This window comes from Olea europaea, chromosome 4 (genome assembly GCF_002742605.1).
Source record: "Olea europaea var. sylvestris chromosome 4, O_europaea_v1, whole genome shotgun sequence".
NCBI classification, from domain to species: domain Eukaryota; kingdom Viridiplantae; phylum Streptophyta; class Magnoliopsida; order Lamiales; family Oleaceae; genus Olea; species Olea europaea.
The window spans coordinates 9195049-9214027 of record NC_036240.1 but is presented as its reverse complement, the minus strand read 5'-3'; the positions used below and the strand labels follow the sequence as shown (position 1 = coordinate 9214027).

At 34.8% G+C, this 18979-nt stretch overlaps 2 protein-coding genes and 1 non-coding gene across 7 annotated transcripts; 1 reads left to right on the top strand and 2 right to left on the bottom strand.

Moving 5' to 3' along the window:
- Positions 1-11446: 11446 nt before the first annotated feature.
- Positions 11447-15665, bottom strand: LOC111393547 (imidazoleglycerol-phosphate dehydratase). Of its 3 annotated transcripts, none has more exons than XM_023019126.1 (9): positions 15334-15665; positions 15065-15187; positions 14848-14972; positions 14247-14351; positions 13502-13594; positions 13062-13136; positions 12803-12865; positions 12048-12157; positions 11447-11779 (listed from the first exon to the last, which is right to left on the bottom strand). In XM_023019126.1, the coding sequence occupies exons 3-9, from the start codon at positions 14854-14856 to the stop codon at positions 11752-11754; spliced, it is 483 nt and encodes a 160-aa protein (XP_022874894.1). In that variant the 5' UTR covers positions 14857-14972; positions 15065-15187; positions 15334-15665; the 3' UTR covers positions 11447-11751. The 3 variants fall into 3 exon arrangements, with proteins under 3 accessions (XP_022874894.1, XP_022874895.1, XP_022874893.1); XM_023019127.1 differs by having other exon boundaries at positions 15065-15182; positions 15334-15455; XM_023019125.1 differs by lacking the exon at positions 15065-15187 and having other exon boundaries at positions 15334-15653.
- Positions 15666-15715: 50 nt separating this feature from the next.
- Positions 15716-15789, bottom strand: TRNAV-AAC. Its single transcript has one exon. It is a non-coding gene; the product is annotated as a tRNA-Val (tRNA).
- Positions 15790-15807: 18 nt separating this feature from the next.
- LOC111393548 lies at positions 15808-18500 on the top strand. Of its 3 annotated transcripts, none has more exons than XR_002702441.1 (5): positions 15808-15992; positions 16649-16713; positions 17360-17418; positions 17749-17809; positions 17893-18306. XR_002702441.1 is itself a non-coding variant. In XM_023019129.1 (5 exons), exons 1-5 carry the CDS (start codon positions 15900-15902, stop codon positions 18359-18361), a joined length of 306 nt encoding a protein of 101 aa, XP_022874897.1. In that variant the 5' UTR covers positions 15808-15899; the 3' UTR covers positions 18362-18500. The 3 variants fall into 3 exon arrangements, 2 of the variants coding, with proteins under 2 accessions (XP_022874897.1, XP_022874896.1); XM_023019129.1 differs by lacking the exon at positions 16649-16713 and adding an exon at positions 18345-18500 and having other exon boundaries at positions 17893-17968; XM_023019128.1 differs by lacking the exon at positions 16649-16713.
- The last annotated feature ends 479 nt before the right edge of the window (positions 18501-18979 follow it).

Below are 18979 nucleotides of genomic sequence, written 5' to 3'. Positions count from 1 at the left end.
CCGTGCTACATTGCAAAATTATTTGTCCATTTCTTTGATAGAATGTATCCCGTCGTTGGATAATTTAAAAAAAATTGCACTCAATCATGTGCTACCTGTCAAGTAGGTGGAAAAAAATTCTGTTAACATGTCTTATTCCTAATTTTATATTGTCTTGTCGAATTCTATCAAATGAATGTGCTATTTGATATAGGAAATTCCTCATAAAAATATTTAGCTCTGTATAATTTTGTATAATAAATATTTAAATGAATTTAAACTATATTGTGGAATAGAATTTCTAATTTATGTTTGATGTTAGACCACAAAATGGGCCAGTGCATTATCCTAAAAGGCACATTATCTAAAAAAGTAATTATATTCGCGTTATGCATCACATTTTAATTAAAATGAATAAAAAATGATTTTTATTTATTGTCTTATTCGTGCGCAACATTCTTATCTCCGTTCAAAAAATTCATTAATAGGTTATAAAAAGACTTTTTGCTCCTAAATAAATAATAATAATTACAAAAATTCAACAAAATATTTGTTACAATACACTATTGTAATATTTATCAATACCGGTGAAAAAAGTTTAAAGATATAAATATGGCAATGAGCAAATTAAAAAGTAGATAATTGTTATGTTGACACTACAAATTTTATTTGTTATACCATTTTTTAATTGCACTTAAGCTTTCAATCTTTGTTCATTGTAGCATTTATTTTCTTAACTTCTTTCATCAAATTCTTATTTTAACATTCCATTAATATGATGGAAAAATAAATTATTTTACGTTATTTCAACGGACTTTTGGACATAAAATTATTATCAAACACAAAATATGTTAACTAATGAAAATTATTGAGAGTAAGAATGATATGAAAAATCGACAGAGACATAAGTGTTATAATGAGCAAAATTGAAGAACATTAAATGTAATTAAAATATAGTGCAAAAATAAAAATTGTGGTGGGATATCCAATTGTTAATCTTTTAAAAGACTAGTTTACCCTGGATAATTTAGGAACTTTCTTTCACTTTCATTTTGGATAAAATAAAGATCAAACTGAAATCTTGAGGAGGTATCCGTTTCCACCCAAAGTTAATAACTCAAATGGTCACTGAACTTTACAAATTTCATGAGGTTACTGAACTTTAAAAATTACTCAAAAAATCATGGAACTTTGCAAAAGATTTTTGCTGGATCTCTGAACTTTGCAAAAGATTTCTACGAAGTTATTGAACTTTAAAAATCATCCAATTCATTACTAAACTTTGCAAAAGTTTAGTGATCCCATCGAAATCTTTTACAAAGTTTAGTGATAAATGATATGGTTTATTAAAGTTCAATGACCCTATAAAAACCTTTTGTAAAATTTAATGATGACTTGAGTGAATTTTAAATTTCAGCAACCATGAAGGCTTTTTGCAAAGTTTAGTAGAACCAAAGGTATACTTCTGAACTCTGCTAAGGTAATTAAGTAAAAATGAAAAATTATATCCACACCTTTATTAAGAGCTCTCTATGTTTTGGCCCCCGTTTGGTAGTGATTTTTCATCCTCGAAAATAACAAATAATAAAAGAATTCATATATTGACAGTTCGTGCTCATTTCAAAATTTCTGCTTTGTTATTCCCACCATCCGGTGACCAGAGGATGATCGGCAAGAAAGGTGGCAGGATTCGAACCTATGGTTGGCCCGTCCCTGACCTGCTGGGTTGGGTGGCCGAGTTAGCACCCCTCGTCACCTCTGTACCCGAAACAGATGCGTTGCACTATCCAGCGCATAACCTTGTCTTCCCTACTCCTCTTCTGGTTGTGCCAATACCAATCGCGAGTAAAATTGATTTTTTGACCGTTATTTAACTATTTAAACCGTTAATTTTTTACTCTTCACTTGCAAGTGGCCTCCACTTTTCTTTCTAACGGTCAAAAAATTAATTCTCATAATTACCACCGAACAGGCTTGATTTTATTTTCGAATTGTTTTCCTGCCGAAAATTTGAGGATTGAAATTGTGGGTTACATTTATTTCTAAAACATTTGCTTTCTAGAGGGGAAAGATTTAAACTTTTACAATTTTGTGTTGATATTCTCGTGACTCGTTGAGTACAACGAGTCAAGAAGATTCTGCCACTCAATTTTGGTAGGATTAAAAGCAATTATGGCATCTTTTCTCGCTATGAAGATGTATCCACTTGCCATTTATTATTCAGTTGGGCATAGTAGCAAACTTGGCGAGTTCAATTCAAGTAATGCTTTATGATATGTAGTAATTGATTCAAATTATTAACCAAAAATTGGAAAATGAAAAAGTGTGTAAAAGTGGAAAATAAAAAGATGTGACGATGTGTCAATTTCGATCAAATATTCGGACTTGATCCGATGGTCAAATTACAAAAGTAAATAGACCAATTTATTCTACCGGTCGAATAGATCATCGTGGTATATTTGGAATCTCGAAACCAATTCTGGATAAATGAGAAATTGCAAACCAAAATTGGAAGAAATGAAGTGTTACAACTTTTCGAAAGGATGCAGGTTTTGGTCAAGTGTTGCAACTTTTTTGAAAGGATGCATATTTTGACCCACACTACTTCATTTGTACCCTTTCTACATCTATATATAGAACCCTATGGACATGATTTTGGGTATACCAATTGCATTGAGCATTCATTCTCCTCTTGTAATTCTCTCATTTCTAAATTTCATAGCATTTCATACATTTCCTTTGTAGAGGGAAAATTCTATCAAAAGTTCGTCGGTTTCTTGTGGTTTGAAGTGTTACTACCACAAGTTGTGAATCTATTGTATCTTGGGAGACGAGTGTCATTCACTGTGAGCACCGTAGCGGGACAATTTGTCTTAAGAAAAGAGATAACGTCTCGCCTTAGATTATTCTCTATTTCTACTCCTTCTTAATCCTTATTTTGCGTAATCTTTATACCGAAACTCTGTCCAAATTTCCATTCATATCAATTGTGTTTTGATCGCGCTCTTGCGGGTTAAAACTGGTCAAACAAATATATTAAAAACAACCCTTACATAGCCTTTTTTATAAGTCGTCTCCAACAATCTTAAGACAAAGTTTGTGTCTTTGTGATTAGTTGTGGACAAATATTACTTTGTTTGAATAGCGCTTTGTGTACTATTCCTCAACTGATATTATCATCATTTTGTTGAACTTCTGTTTGTGTAACAGAAATGACTACCATCGGGACTTCGTCAAGTCCAAATGGTTCCAAAAATGTAGTACCACCCGTGGCCATATCGTTCCATAATACTATTATCCCACATGGGGAAAAGTCGAAAAAATTTGCAGGAGTAGACTTCAAGAAGTGGCAACAAAAGATGTTGTTTTATCTCACAACTCTTAATTTGGCTAAATTTCTAAAAAAAACTGCGCCGGCTGTACAAGAAGGAGAAAATAATCGTGAATCGATTATTGTTTTAGATGCATGGAAGCACTCGGACTTCCTATACAAGAACTATATCCTAAACGCATTGGATAATACACTATATGGGGTGTATAGTTCAAAGGAATCAGCCAAGGAACTATGTGATTCTTTGGAGACAAAGTACAAGACCGAGGATGCCGGAAAAAAGAAATTCATTGTTGGCAAATTTTTGGACTACAAGATGGTGGATTTCAAAATCGTAATTAACCAAGTGCAAGAGATTCAAGTCTTGTTGCACGACATCTACGTCGAGAAAATGGAATTGAGTGAATCATTCCAAGTGACTGTCATTATTGAGAAACTCCCTCCTATGTGGAGAGATTTCAAAAATTACCTCAAGCACAAACGCAAAGAAATGAACTTGGAAGAATCGATTGTATGCTTGAGGATTGAAGAAGACAATTGAAAAACCGAACGAAGGCCGGTTGATCAAGATGGTGCAAATTTTGTTGAAATGGAACCAAATGCAACAAACAAGAAACGAAAGGCTCCTAATTATGCACCGCGAAGAGACAATTCCAAGAAGGCTAAGAAGTTCAAAGGAAATTGTTACAACTGTGGCAAGGCTCGACATCGTTCAAGTGAATGTCGAAAACCAACGAAGAATGCTCAAGCCCACATGGTTGCAAATAACACTCTATCTGATGGATTACAAGAAATGAGTTTATCTGTAGTAGTGTCCGAATGCAACATGATTGGAAATACTAGAGAATGGTGGATTGACACCGGTGCTATCCGCCATGTGTGTGCGGACAAGGGGATGTTCTTCAACAATCAAGAATTGAATGGGGAACAACTATACATGAAAAATTCTGCAAGTTCCAAAGTTGAAGGATAAGGCAAAGTCACTTTAAAGATGATATTCGAGAAAGAACTCGTCCTCAACAATGTCCTACATGTGCCGGATATAAGAAAGAATTTAGTGTCCGGGTCTCTACTTAGCAAGAATGGTTTTAAACTTGTATTTGTATCCAATAAATTTGTGTTGTCTAAAAATGAGATGTATGTAGGGAAAGGATACATGTGTGATGGAATGTTCAAGTTGAATGTTCTTACAATTGTACCGAAGCAAGTTGTTATGAATAAAACTATAAATTCCGTTTACTTGCTTGAGCCTTCATGTTTGTGGCATAGTCGATTAGGACATGTGAATTACAAATCGTTGCGCAAACTAATGAATCAAAGTTTAATTCCGACGCATAAAATCAATCCTAATCATAAATGTGAAACATGTGTTGAAACAAAATTGGCTAAAACGCCGTTACATTCAATACAAAGGAACACAACCCCTCTTGAATTGATCCATAACGATATATGCAATCTAAAATTTATAAAATCTCGAGGTGGTAAAAAATACTTTGTGACATTTATTGATGATTATACAAAGTTTTGCCATGTCTTTCTTTTGAGAAGTAAAGACGAAGCCTTAGACATATTCAAAATCTATAAGGCTGAAGTTAAAACACAACTTGAAAAACGAATAAAAAATATTCGTAGTGATAGAGGAGGTGAATATGGGGCACCGTTTGAAGACTTTTGTTCTGAACATAGAATTGTTCATCAAACAATGACACCTTACTCTCCTCAATCAAATGGTGTTGCAGAACGCAAAAATCGAACACTTAAAGAAATGATAAATGCCATGTTAATAAGTTCAGGTTTACCACAGAACATGTGGGAGAGGCTATTTTAACGGCAAATAGTCTTCTCAATAAAATACTTCTTTAGAAAATGGAAGAGACATCATATAAACTATGGAAAGACCATCCTCCATCCTACCAATACTTGAAAGTGTTAGGGTGTTTGGCTAAGGTTGAGGTACATAAGCCTAAACAAGTGAAAATCGGTCCTAAAACGATAGATTGCATATTTATTGGATACGCCAATAATAGTAGTGCATATCGATTTCTTGTACACAAATCCGAAATACAAGACGTACACGAAGGGACCATAATTGAATCAAGGAATGCGACATTCTTTGAAAATATTTTTCCTTGCAAAGATAAGAAAAATACAATTTCTAACAAGAGAACGTATGAAACTACCAATGGAACTTCAAATGAGGAAGAACTAAGGCGTAGTAAAAGGGCTTGGACTTCCAAGACGTTTGGCCCTGATTTTCTAACCTATATGGTAGAGGATGATCCAAAGACTTTTGATGAAGCAATATCTACACCGGAAGCACCGCATTGAAAAGAAGCTATCAATAATGAGATAGATTCTATAATGTAAAACCATACATGAGAGTTGGTTGATTTACCTCCCGATAACAAGCCTTTAGAATGCAAATGGATATTCAAAAAGAAATTGAAAATTGACGGATCCATTGATAAATATAAGGCTAGATTGATTGCTAAAAGATATAGGCAAAAAGAAGGACTTGATTTCTTTGATACCTACTCACCCGTGACTAGAATCACGTCGATAAGGTTGTTAATTGCAATTGCGGCAATACACAATCTTGAGATTCATCAAATGGACGTAAAAATAGCATTCCTAACGGGTAAGTTAGAAGAGGAGATTTACATGGAGCAACCTGAAGGGTTCATTTCTCCTAACCAAAAATATAAAGTGTGTAAACTTGTTAAGTCATTGCATGGATTAAAACAGGCTCCTAAACAATGACACCAAAAGTTTGACAAAATAATGTTGTCAAATGGATTCAAGATCAACGAATGTGACAAATGTGTATATATTAAACATACACTGCATGCCTATGTAATTATATGTCTATATGTGGACGACATGTTAATAATGGGAAATAGTCACGAAATGTTGCTTAACCCCAAAAAGACGCTAACAAAGCATTTCGATATGAAAGATATGGGTGTGGCAGATGTAATCTTAGGGATTAAAATCTCTAGAATGCAAGATGAAATTGTACTTTCACAATCTCACTACATAGAAAAGTATTTAAGAAGTTTGACGTGTTTGAGGAAAGTTCTGCGAGAACTTCTCTTGATCCAAGTATACACTTAGTCAAGAATACGGGAGAAAGCATATCACAACTAAGGTATTCACAAATAATTGGTAGTCTTATGTATATTACAAACTACACTCGACCGGATATTGCTTTTGCGGTGAATAAACTTAGTAGATTTACAAGTAATCCAAACCGTGATCATTGGAAGGCTTTGACGAAGGTTCTAAGGTACTTGAAGTATACCTTAACCTATGGATTACACTTCACAAAATATCCTGCGGTACTAGAAGGATATTGTGATGCGAATTGAATATTCGATATGAAGGATTACAAGTCCACTAGTGGTTATGTATTCACCATTGATGGAGCTGTTGTATCATGAAAATCAACAAAGAAAATGTGCATAGCTCGATCAACGATGAAATCTGAGTTTATTGCTTTGGACAAAGCTGGAGAAGAAGCAGAATGGCTTCGAAATTTCTTAGAAGATGTTCCATGTTGGCCCAAGCCAGTACCTGCGATAAGTATCAATGTGATAGTCAATCAGCACTTGGAAGGGCTCGAAGCAGCATGTATAATGGTAAGTCTAGACATATTCGTAGTAGACACAACACCATTAAGCAACTGATCTCAAATGGCGTTATCTCCATAGATTATGTGAAATCAAAGGAGAATATTGCAGATCCATTTACAAAAAGATCGCCTAGAGATCAAGTGCGTTGCCTATCGAGAGGAATGGGATTAAGGTTTCCTATGTAAGAGTTTTTGCAATGGTAACCCTACCTTGTTGACTGGAGATCCCAAGATCTTGGTTCAAAGGAACAACTAAGTTGTGAAAATTTCATGAAGCACTTAGGAAATTAGAATTCCCAACTCATTCCTATGATACTAAAGTGCTTTCTGCAGAGTGAATAGAGGCTAAGATTATCTTTTAATGATTCATATATCTTGATTAAGTCAAGTGGAGTAGGGCATAATACTCTTAATAGGAGGTCACCTATGTAAGTGTGAAGTGGGCCGCTTCGATAAGAATTGTTTAAGGTTTGAATTCTCTAAACACTTATGAAACCAAGAAGGGTTCAGGGCCAAAATGAACCAAGTCATGAGAACTAAGTACATAATATGGAAAATATTTATGTGAGTACTGTTGTCTTGACTTACGCCAAAAGCTGAGTGGTTCAAGACCTATGATTCATCAAATAGCCGAGTAAATTCGATAGTATATCACTAAGGGAGGTTCAAGACCAGAAGCCACCATCCCTGATGCAGTATTTCTTCGTACCCTTTCTACATTGCATCTGCATACGCATACTCGAATTTCCATTCATGTGAGGGATTGTAGGAATTGGTTCAAATTATTAACCAAAAATTGAAAAATGAAAAGGTGTAACCACGTGTCAACTTCGACCAAATATTCGGATTTGATCCGATGGTCAAATTACAAAAGTAAATAGACCAATTTATTTTACTCGTCGAGTAGATCGTCGTGGTATATTTGGAATCTCGAAACCAATTCCGGATGAATGAGAAATTGATGACCAAAGTTGGAAGAAATGAAGTGCTGCAACTTTTCGAAAGGATGCAGGTTTTAGCCAAGTGTTGCAACTTTTTTGAAAGGATGCATGTTTTGGCCCATACTACTTCATTTGCACCCTTTCTACATCTATATATAGAACTATATGGACATGATTTTGGATACACCAATTGTATTGAGCATTCATTCTCCTCTTGCAATTCTCTCATTTCTAAATTCGATAGCATTTCATACATTTCCTTTGTAGAGGGGAAATTCTATCAAAAGTTCATCGGTTTCTTGTGGTTTGAAGTGTTGCTACCACAAGTTGTGAATCTATTGTATCTTGAGAGACAAGTGTCATTCACCATGAGCATCGTAGTGGGGCAATTTGTCTTATAGAAAGAGAGAACGTCTCGCCTTGGATTATTCTCTATTTTTACTCCTTATTAATCCTTGTTTTGCGTAATCTTTATACTGAAACTCTGTCCAAATTTTCATTCATATAAATTGTATTTTGATCACACTCTTATAGGTTAAAACTGGTCAAACAAATTTATTAAAAACCAACCCTTACATTGGCATTTTTATAAGTTGTCTCCAACATGATATATTTGCAGAAATTATACAAGGATTGGTAGCTTGAATTTGAGTTTCTGCTGCAAATTTTTAATATCCATTTTTCCATGAATTTGAGCTTGGTTGATATTCCAAATTTAATGGTTTTATGGGGGCCTTTGATTCCTCTTGTTGTGGGTTTCTGCGAATGCGAGTAGAAGTGTGATTAATAGGGTTGGACATGGTCCGATTCGGTTCTCGTTAGAACCGAACTAATCAAAAATTTTCGGGTATTTAGTAAGTGAAACCGTCGGGTCCAAATTTAATTACGGAACCGTTCGGATTCGGTTCCATTCGGTTCGGTCCAGTTCGGTTCCATTCGATTCCGTATTATAATTAATTTTTTTAATATATATAAAGTTACGTTAATTTAATTAATGATATGTTCAATATTAGCTCTTACAAAATAACGTAGTTCAATCTTATGTATTTCACGTCTATCTTTGCTGAATTCGTCATAAATTTGATTATTAAAATCACAGAAAGAGAAAGAAAGCGAGCTCAAAATAATTAAGAGAGATGTTGTAGAGCTTTAATTCGATTTTTTCCGGTAGAAACGACACTACAGTAGAATAACATATTTGGATAAAATTGAGGTCAATTTGATTAATTTGATTTTGAACTGAAAATTAGAAATAGGAAAATCATATTTTGTGATTTGAACTAAATTAACTAGTTAACAAATTTATTTAGAAAAAATAAAATAATTTTACTTATTTAAAATAAATTAATTAAAAAAATTACGGAGATTCGGTTCTTCGGATATTGGCCTAGAATCGAGAACCGAACCATACCCGTCGGTTCTTAATTCAAATACTCGTTCGGGTATTTAACTTGAGAAGAACCGTAGGGTTCGGTTCGGAAGTTTTGTCTAATCCTAGTGATTAATCAATTGGAGAAAGATTTGAGGGACCCATCCGGCTATAGGCAGATACCAAGATTTTACGACCAGCTAGAAGGTTCTAGTACCTTTGTTAGAGGGGCCTAAGTTTCAGAGTAATCTCATTTTTATGGATTAAGTTGTAATTCCCATTTACATGTGCAATAAAAGAAATGAGAAAACACACATAAATCCGTAGTGATTCAACCATCTATATGTGAGCATGTACACTTGCTGCAGTCGAACTAGTTTGAATAATCCCCGTACATATAGCGTGATTACTTCTGTAATGCTTTTATTCATTTACCAGTCTTCGAGATGTTTTTCTTGTCGTTCTTATTCCCTGTCCTTAGCTGCTCTCTTGATCTTTCAAGAAAACAGATAGACTGCAATTCAGGTGTCAAGCTATGTTCTCGTCTGAAGAAGCATCATCTCGTCGCCAATTTGTTTTAGGATGTGGCGCCATTTTTTTCATGTTTTTTCAACTTGAACTGCGAGTTAGTCGAGTTGCCTGCTTGGGCTGGGGAAGAGTCAAATGTCTTGGATGATTAAGATGACGGAGTGCTTGAAACTATGAAGTCCTTTTTCATTCCTAATGAGAAGACGAAATCTGGAAAAGTTTTGCCAAAGGCTTACTTAAAATCAGCAAGAGAGGTGGTGAAGACACTGCCCGAATCACTAAAGAAAGATTCGAAGGATATTGCCAAGTTTAGACGAACAGCTGACGTGGCAAAGTAGTCGATTAGGGAATATTTGAATGGGTGGAGAGGGCAAAAAACAGTTGTCAATGAGGTAAATTTGTTTGACTAACTGTTATGGATGAAAAATAGTCGAATGGGCGACTTAGTTTGCTGCAGACATCTATGCTTAAGATACAAATTAATCTGATAAACAGGAAAAACAGATAAGAGGCATAGAACTGCTGTCAATTCTTAAAAAGAGAGGCCAGAAGAATTTGTAATTTGCATGATTATTTGGCCATTTCCGTGGTATGTTTGGTAACAAGGAAATGTTTAAAGAAGAAAAAGAAGTTAAAATCTTGTTTATTGTACTGTTTCTCTTTGCATTAAATAGCAGGTTATGTCTTCTTTGTTGCATAAGTTTTCATTTATCATTCCCTCGCTCTGCTAGAAATGTGTTTTCTTTCCATTTTCTCTCCATTCGTAGTATTTGCAAAATAAGTGCTTGACTTGATATGTCGTTTGTTTGCACTACTTGTTTTGTTGTCGGGAATTTTCACGAACGACACAATCTCACCTCAAATGGGGTAAGGAAATAAACAAAAACCTGTGCAAATTGCCCACACAAAAAAGACATGGTAATAATGATTTCACAAGAAATAAAAATATATATTTGATACGCTGGACTGATTAATTGTGGACATGACTAAGAAGGAAAAAGAAATTGAAAGTTGAGTTGATTATCCCAGGAAGTATTTATTATTTTTTTCTCTTCTTTGTTTTCACTAGATTTTCTTCAATTTGTTAAATTATTTTTTTACATTGAAAATTGAAATAGTTTGAGTGTATTTATTTATAGAGCAAGTTTAGATAGTCAAAACCACTTTCTATTTTAAAATATTAAGTTAAAGAGTTTTTTGGAGCAAAATTTTAAGTATTGACTCTTTAAAATAGAGAAAATTTTATGTTTAAAGAGTCTCTGGAGATGTTCTTTGATAAAAGAATTGGCTGGCGTTCAATATGACAATATTATAGTGAAATGAAGAATATAAAAATATTGTTTTTTTTATACTTTTGAGTCATGTCATGTCCAATACTGTATAACAAATATGTATCTAAAGAACAAGAAACAAGATAACAAAGATCAAAATTTTTATTTCGTTCCGCATTTGGTAGCATTAGATGGTGAATCCAGTGTTCAATCATCCAAATGGAACTTGACTTTTGCAAATAATTATATTCCAACAGATTGGCATTCTACAATATAAAGGCACGCACAGGCTTGACCAAATGAAAGCATTGTTCAAATTTGCTCATTAAATACGTGAGACTGCAATGTACCTTAAAAATGCGTTGCAGCATATGATGCTAAATAAAGAATGAAGAATTTCAAAAACTACAAATTTATCTCAATAATTAAATTTTATGGCAAGTGTTGTACAACAAGGGCATTTCTCCAAGTATCCAAGGACTCGAATAAAAATATACGAATCACACTTCGTTGTAAGAGCAAAAATGGCAATTGATCTGATAATTCCCAACTTTTATTACAACAGCAATGCTAGGAAAAGTGAGAATGCCTTCAAGGAGGAGATACAGCCAAGAAAACCTCATTGTATTCTTCTTCATGATGGAATTTATCATTATCAACTTATGCTTACCATAATCCTCCTTCGACATGGCTTTTGGGAATCAACTACGCGACAGAACCCCTTTGGAGCTGCATACACAAAAGTTTTCGAGTTCAGCTTCACATAATCTACATATTTTCGGGGGACCATTGAATCAACACCACTAAATGTTGCATGCGTGATTATTTTCTCAGCTACGCACCTATAATTTTAGTGCCTTTTTGGTAGGAGATTGAATTGTATTGGACACTATTAAAGAAGCTAAGATCTTGGCATACTTCATTATACGTCACTTTGTGTCCCAAAGCTGGGCCCACAAAACTATACAAATCTCGAGTAAATAAAAGAAATTCAAACCTTGGCACGCTTCCATGACGGCGTGGATCATATTCCGTAGCTTGACGAAGAGCCCTTGCAAAAGCCTTGAAGGTTGCCTCAATGATATGGTGAGAATTTCTCCCAGCAAGCTGTTCCCGATCAGAAACATACAGATATAGAACTTAGAGTCCGCTTGGATACAAATTTATAAATGATCTATAAATACAGTTAAAGTCAAACATTAATTTTAATCACAAATTCGTGAGACGAACTACCATTCGTCTTTATAAATCATATATAAATTTGGCAAACAGAGGCTCAACATGAAACCACGTGGAAGATTTAAGATAATACACATATGCGTTTCATATTAAAAAAAACCATAGTACATCCTGCAGCAACTGTTAGAACTAAAATAGTATGTAATTTCCAAATATGCTTGAATAAGTTATTTTAGTAAAAAAAAAAAGAAAAAAAAGTTACTCATCATGTAAGTAACTCTTATTATTTAAATAAGTAATTTACTCATTTATAATATTTATCAATAGAAAAACTTAGTTACTTATAAGTTGACTTTTTTGGCTTGGCCAAAAATGCACTTCTCATCAATATTGCCAAAATGCATGAGCTTTGCAATGACTAGTTTTAGATAGCTACCCGCCCTTTTCCGATAAAAATAAGTAAATTATCTAAGGTGCATACATGTTAAGTGTTATCCACTATTAATTGTAACAAAAGACTATCTTTATGCTTAACCATCATTGAAGAACAAAAAATGAGTAGAACAATCTTACTTGACGTATATGAAGTGTCATTCCAGAGGTATTGACCAAGGACTGAAAGAAGTGCTCCACCAGCTAAAAGCAAACAAACAAGGTCATTGTAAAACAATCTTAACATTGTTCTGTTAAGAAAAAGTAAAAATCAAATCGTGTCGAATTTGGCTGACTACACTGGTAACCATCAGTAGAACACAATCATGCTAGCAAACATTAAGAAAATTTCAAATAAATTCATCCATAAATATCAAAGTAAATATAAAAATCAAATTACCTGAGTGTCGTACGTACCAACTCTTTCTGTCGGTATGTGTAGATCATAACCCAAATGTGGTCTTCCAGATAAATCCTACAGTATAGTTAAAGTATATAATGATTACATAAATGTAGACTTTTCATTACAGAAACTGACAACATAACTTCGGATGAACACCACAACAGACAGTCAAGGAAGTAATCTAATCTTGTTATAAGCAGTACTTCGCCTCCTCTATGCATCCAAGATTGATTGCATTAATGAGTTTAGTATCATTCTCATAAACGTTATCCGCCATACTCACTTAACCAGATTAAATAGAATTCAAGGATGCTAACGAGAGATTATACCTACATCGTCCAAGTCCACATGGCAGACACTTATCTTTCTAAATTTCAATTTGATGGAAAATAATCAAATTGGCAGAAAATTACTTCATAGAAGGTTTGTTACCGTACCAGTGATACATGTATTAGTGCTTCATCAAGTGGAGCTGAGAAGTCTCCAAACCGGCCGATTCCTTTTCTATCACCAAGTGCTTGCAGCAAAGCCTGCATGGATAATCATTTAGAGTTGCCAATTTCTGTATGTACTGCCAAAAAATTTCAGGCAAAAAATAAAAATGACTTTTTCAAGTAAAATCCACTAGTTGAAGGCTTCTAGAAATTTAAAGTTTAAATCACTCATCACATATTACAAGAATCTTTGACATACATACTGGAACATGAAATCTCTCTCTGTAGATAGGAAATTGTGTGACTTCAGAGACAAGGAGATGTACAAACATAGAAGCTAAAAATCAACCGAAAATTGATTGCAGCTTTTTGATAAATAAATAAGAACAAACGCATACTGATAGTTGTAAAGTAAAGGTAGTCACGAACTCTCATTTAATGAAGGGCTGGAATTACAAGACCATTGCAATGCCCATGAATCATAAGCAGAGAAGGGATCTCAGAAACAACAACACACAGATCAGCGACAAAGAACATATAGCGCGTGTGTGATACACCATATTTGACAAAATTAGATAGCATTCCAAACAAGATATTAGCATCATTTTCGTCATAACTACTATTCAATCCTCTTTGGCAAACATGCACATGAGGTCTACGTGATGCCTAAGCACTAGTCATAGGATCATGAAATTATGGAATAAAGGATAAATTATTTTCATAAAAGGATAAATTATCTAAAACTCACTGTTCCAATGGCTAGGGCAACATCTTCATTGGTATGATGATCATCGATGTGAGTGTCACCGGTAGCCTTCACATGCACATCAAACAATCCATGCGAAGCAAGTTGCTGAAGAAACATAAAGATAATCTAACCATTAGCATAAAAGCAGACTGATAGTGAAAGAATAAACTTAACACCCACATCACTTAACTCATTACTACAACAAACTAAGCCCCTATTTATCTCCCATTCTTTCAAACTCTTTTTTCTATATACACATTTTCAACTACGCATTCACATAATAAAATATTCTACACGTAAATCCAAAACTTAACCACACATTCTCCAAAAAAATGATTATTTAAAATAACGTTTTTCCAAAATATGGCCACCAAACAGGGGCTAAGTTTTTGTTCCACTTGGGACCAACTACAAGTTTCTTTTTCTCAACTCCAATTCATTGCTAGACCAATTGAAATTGACATCAAACTTAACAAATAATTTTCATAGCCGAAACTGTCTTGACTATATATAAAACCAAAAACCTTTTCCTTCAAAACAAATCATTTTGAAGAAATATTATATAACTAATCATTAAACAGAAAAACAAATGAAAACTCACATCCAACATGTGATCCAGAAATGGTATCCCTGTATTATTTTCAGCCACGGCATTACCATCCAGATTAATCTTCACGTGTACATTTGTTTCTTTTGTAACCCTCTTCACTTCTCCAAATCTTCCGCCTACATCTCTCAAGAATTAGAACCATCACCAAAAATACAAAACAAATTCTAACGAGATAACTGAAGCAGCTTTTAAGGGCAGGGCGCCTAACTGGTTATACACAAACAAATCAAGCTTTAGCTTCGCGATACATTAAGAGTCATTACTTTCCACCCCTCCTTTCAGAACCGATCACCATGGCCACCATATTCTAATTGCATCCGACATGGCTAAGCTAAAAGATGGTTAGTAGATTTATATACAGTTGGGCACCCTCGTGTTAAAACCCGGATTTAAGGTCAAGTCCAACCCAAAATGACCTTAACAAAAATCACAAAATAAAAAATTATGCCAAAAACATTAAACTTGACGAGTAATTACCCAGTTCTTTCGTCATCGAAGGCGACCCATTGTCGTCGAAGGCATGAGGAATTGTTGAGTGAGAGCGAGAGTCCATTAGTGGAGCGAAGGTTTGCAGGAGATGCAACTTACGCATCTGAAGGCGTGCGGGGATAAGAACCCGGTGCGAGAGGTTAAATCGTGTGTTGAACAGGCGAGCTTGGGTTAGAGCAGAAGAATTAAAGCAACGAGGAGGAATCGAAACCTCCATACGGTAAGAAAAATTAGTAGACCTGGGTGGCGCTCGGAGGAGTGAGTAGGCGGCGGACGGCGATGACTCCCCCAATAGTTAGATTTTGTATTTTTTGGTGCGCAAAAGATAAAATTAAATATTAAATTATTTTTAAAAAGAGGCAAGGAAAAATGGCGTCGCCCGGACTTGAACCGGAGACCTTCAGTGTGTTAGACTGACGTGATAACCAACTACACCACGACACCTTCATTCAATGACGCCTATGTGAATATATTTAATGTTAAATAAATCCACCATAATCAAATCACATTTCTTCTAAAAGAAAAAAAAAAAAAAAAGAACAGAAAATTTAAAAATGGAAAATGGGGCAAAATGGCGTAATGATCTCCTCGAACGACCGACAGCTATGATGAGATGCCCCAGGTTGCGTGCTCTCGTCCACGCCCTCGTATGTATATATATCATCTGTCTAATTTTGCATTGAATAATGTAAATTTCTGGTTAAATGTTAATTATGTAGCTTAGTTGCTTAGTTGGGGGACTTTAGAGTTTTCTTGTGTTTATCGTTGTTTCTACGGCTTATAAGTTATATTTTTGATATACTACAGTCCTATGTCGAAAAGCATTGTGATTCTTAGTTCTTTGATGATAGTTTGAATTTTAAGAATTAATCTCAAATGTTGACATCCATATTTATTTTGGAAATTCCTTCTAATGATGTCTCGGGTTATTTCTTGCCCTTATACTGTTTTGTGATTGTAAGCCAAAAGTTGGTTGTTAGTCATAGTATTATTTGGAGAAATGCTGTTTCTGTTAAGCCAGTGGAAATCAATAATGATGTCCAAATGCTTTCTATTTCGTAAGAATTGTCACAGATAAGTTAAGCATGTAAATTCATTTTGGAATGTAGTTTTTGCTGACAAGCTTTCCTAGTGTATAGTCCAGGCTATTGAACCCTAGAATTTCTCTACTTAATCTAAGCCTTTTGAATTTCACCTCATAGCAGAAATAGTCTCATATTGCAGAGGCTTCAACACCCATGAATTGGCTGATTAAAATTTCCAAATTAAAACTGAGAAGTTGTGTTGTCTATATGATACGCAGGAAAACAATGGATTTATGAGGTTAGCACTGAGAGTATGAAAGAGAGCATGTCTGCGCCTCCCTAGGTAGTAATAGCACATTTATGGTTGGTAAATGTGTTGACAATACAAAAATATGATTGTGTTATTTATGTGTGTAAATCTAAATTAGATTAATATGTAATCTACATACAATTGTTAGACTTTTTCATCTGATGCATCTTACAAGAGTGGGATTATTAGAAAACTTAAAATTTCTAACTTACTTGGATTGCTAACTTCCAGGGCCGGGGGGAGGAGTTATGTTAATGAGCTTGCCTAAAAATAAGCAGCGCAATACTGGTCGAAATCAAGAATATAACTTATCATCAAAATTGTTTTCTGAATATAGATTTGCCAAAAAATGTCATCTGGCATACGGTAATTTGTTGGTTTCCATTGGCAACTGCTATCGCTATTGATGTCATTAAGATAAGATGTTGCAGACTTGACCACATTCAATTCTTGCACCTCAATCTACTCTCACCACTGATCCTAAATAATGAATATTTGCGTTTTTATTTGTATATTTTTCTTTTCAGCGCATCTCTTAAAATTTTGGTTCTTTTAGACTTCTAGTTACTGCATTTCATATTTCTTCTCGCTTCCTATGCCTTAAATTGATAATAAATTTATGGAGTTTATGACACGCTTCTTGTGAATTTCCTCATTTTTAATTGTGATCATCATACAGAAGAATATGCTAAGTGCTGTGCTGGGGATTCCAATAGGGTTATCGGCTAACTTAGCAGGGTAAGAGTATTGCTAATATGGGATGTAGGCAAGTTACTTCTGATACTCAAGGAGGAAAGATGTTATTAAACAATGACTATGGATAGGATTTCGTCCTTATATTTTTGAGTTAGATACTTCAAGTGCACTTCACGACCATCTTCTGTTCAATAGATAAGCGTGATTTTTTCTCTTTTAGCTTGTTGCACTTTTTCGAAAGTATGCATTTTTTTCCCTTAAGAACTATATGCATAATATTTTAGTTTCCACACGAGTCTACTTGCAGTGCATTATACATTATCTTCCTCTTTCTGAGTTTTTTAATTCGAAAAATGCCATATTGTGCATTAGGTCAGGGGATCACATGTGGAAGATGGATATACGAACTACTGTTCCCCTTCAAGAAGGATATGTATGTTTACTCTGTTCTAATTTTCGTAGCCAGTGATTGAAGAGGAAGTTTGATGATTGATTATCACTAACTTATTCTTGCAGATAACTGTTACTCCGCTAGGTGCATTGGCTCATGCAGAGATAGTTGGCGAAACATACTTGAAAGAATGGCTGCCAGGTGTGCTTGAACGTTACACTTCTTCTGCTTTGTAAAGATGAAAGTTGTGTCTTTCAAATAGAAATCTTCAAGGAAGAGTGAACTCACTTGTTTATTCCGTTAAGCATTTCTGTGTATCTTCTTATTGAATTACATGTTATTAATATTGTCAAAAGCTGCCAACAGCTTCATTGAAGTTCTAGTATTATAACATAGATTTCAGTTCAAGGTTAAAGTAACACGGAACATCAAAAGATTGAATAAACAAATGAAAAGCTTCTGGGATTGTACTCTTTTCTGATCTAAACTTTGTGGAGAACCCAGAAGATAACTACGCTTACGTTTCAGTTCCTTATCAATTTAGTTTTCATTTGTCTTAAAATGTTATCTTTTCCAGGCTCCGGAGATAAATAGAGATTGATAACGGGCATTTCTATCCCTGTATGGAAATAGGATCATGCATTTGATGTATTATCATGAGGTACATCATTCCTGTCCATAGTGAGGAATATCATTGATGCATTCAATAAAACTATGCAGGACATTCATGATCCAATATATAGATCTGAGTTTGAAAAATCATGGCACGAATCCCAAGGTCATCGAAACACCCACTTCTGATCAGAATTTGGACATGGGACCATCACCAATGAACTCAGAAGGCCCAAAAACCCCTAGGGTGGTGTCCTCGACGTCCAATTTGGCCGGAATTGAAGCATTGGAAAAAGTACAGCTCGAAACTGATTTTGAAATTAATTCTCGTACGATGGTCCAACAGATACACGTGCCAGATATTCAGAATGCCCATGAGATGGTGAACCTTCGGTCAAAAAATAATGGCAATCGGAGGTCGGACGCTCCTATTACGGCACCAAACGTAAACGGGCAGTTTGTCGAAAAATTGCAATTTTCGGCCTCTACGGTTCTCACCTAGGGAAACGCGCCTGACCGCGTTATTCAGCATGAAATTCCACACAAGATTGTTGAAAATCATAAATTACTGCCTCCGGTTGATTTTGGCCGGAAAACGGA

What these genes read in the sequence shown, in the direction of transcription:
- LOC111393548 (XM_023019128.1), top strand. Translation starts at nt 15,900, where the DNA reads ATGGAAAATGGGGCAAAATGGCGTAATGATCTCCTCGAACGACCGACA. An exon ending in GTGCTCTCGTCCACGCCCTC is followed by an intron (nt 15,993 to 17,359) that starts GTATGTATATAT and finishes ATCATCATACAG; the next exon opens with AAGAATATGCTAAGTGCTGT. An exon ending in TTCCCCTTCAAGAAGGATAT is followed by an intron (nt 17,810 to 17,892) that starts GTATGTTTACTC and finishes TTATTCTTGCAG; the next exon opens with ATAACTGTTACTCCGCTAGG.
- LOC111393547 (XM_023019125.1), bottom strand. Translation starts at nt 15,562, where the DNA reads ATGGAGGTTTCGATTCCTCCTCGTTGCTTTAATTCTTCTGCTCTAACC. An exon ending in TTCGATGACGAAAGAACTGG is followed by an intron (nt 14,973 to 15,333) that starts GTAATTACTCGT and finishes TGAGAGATGTAG; the next exon opens with GCGGAAGATTTGGAGAAGTG. An exon ending in TTGCCCTAGCCATTGGAACA is followed by an intron (nt 13,595 to 14,246) that starts GTGAGTTTTAGA and finishes TTATCCATGCAG; the next exon opens with GCTTTGCTGCAAGCACTTGG.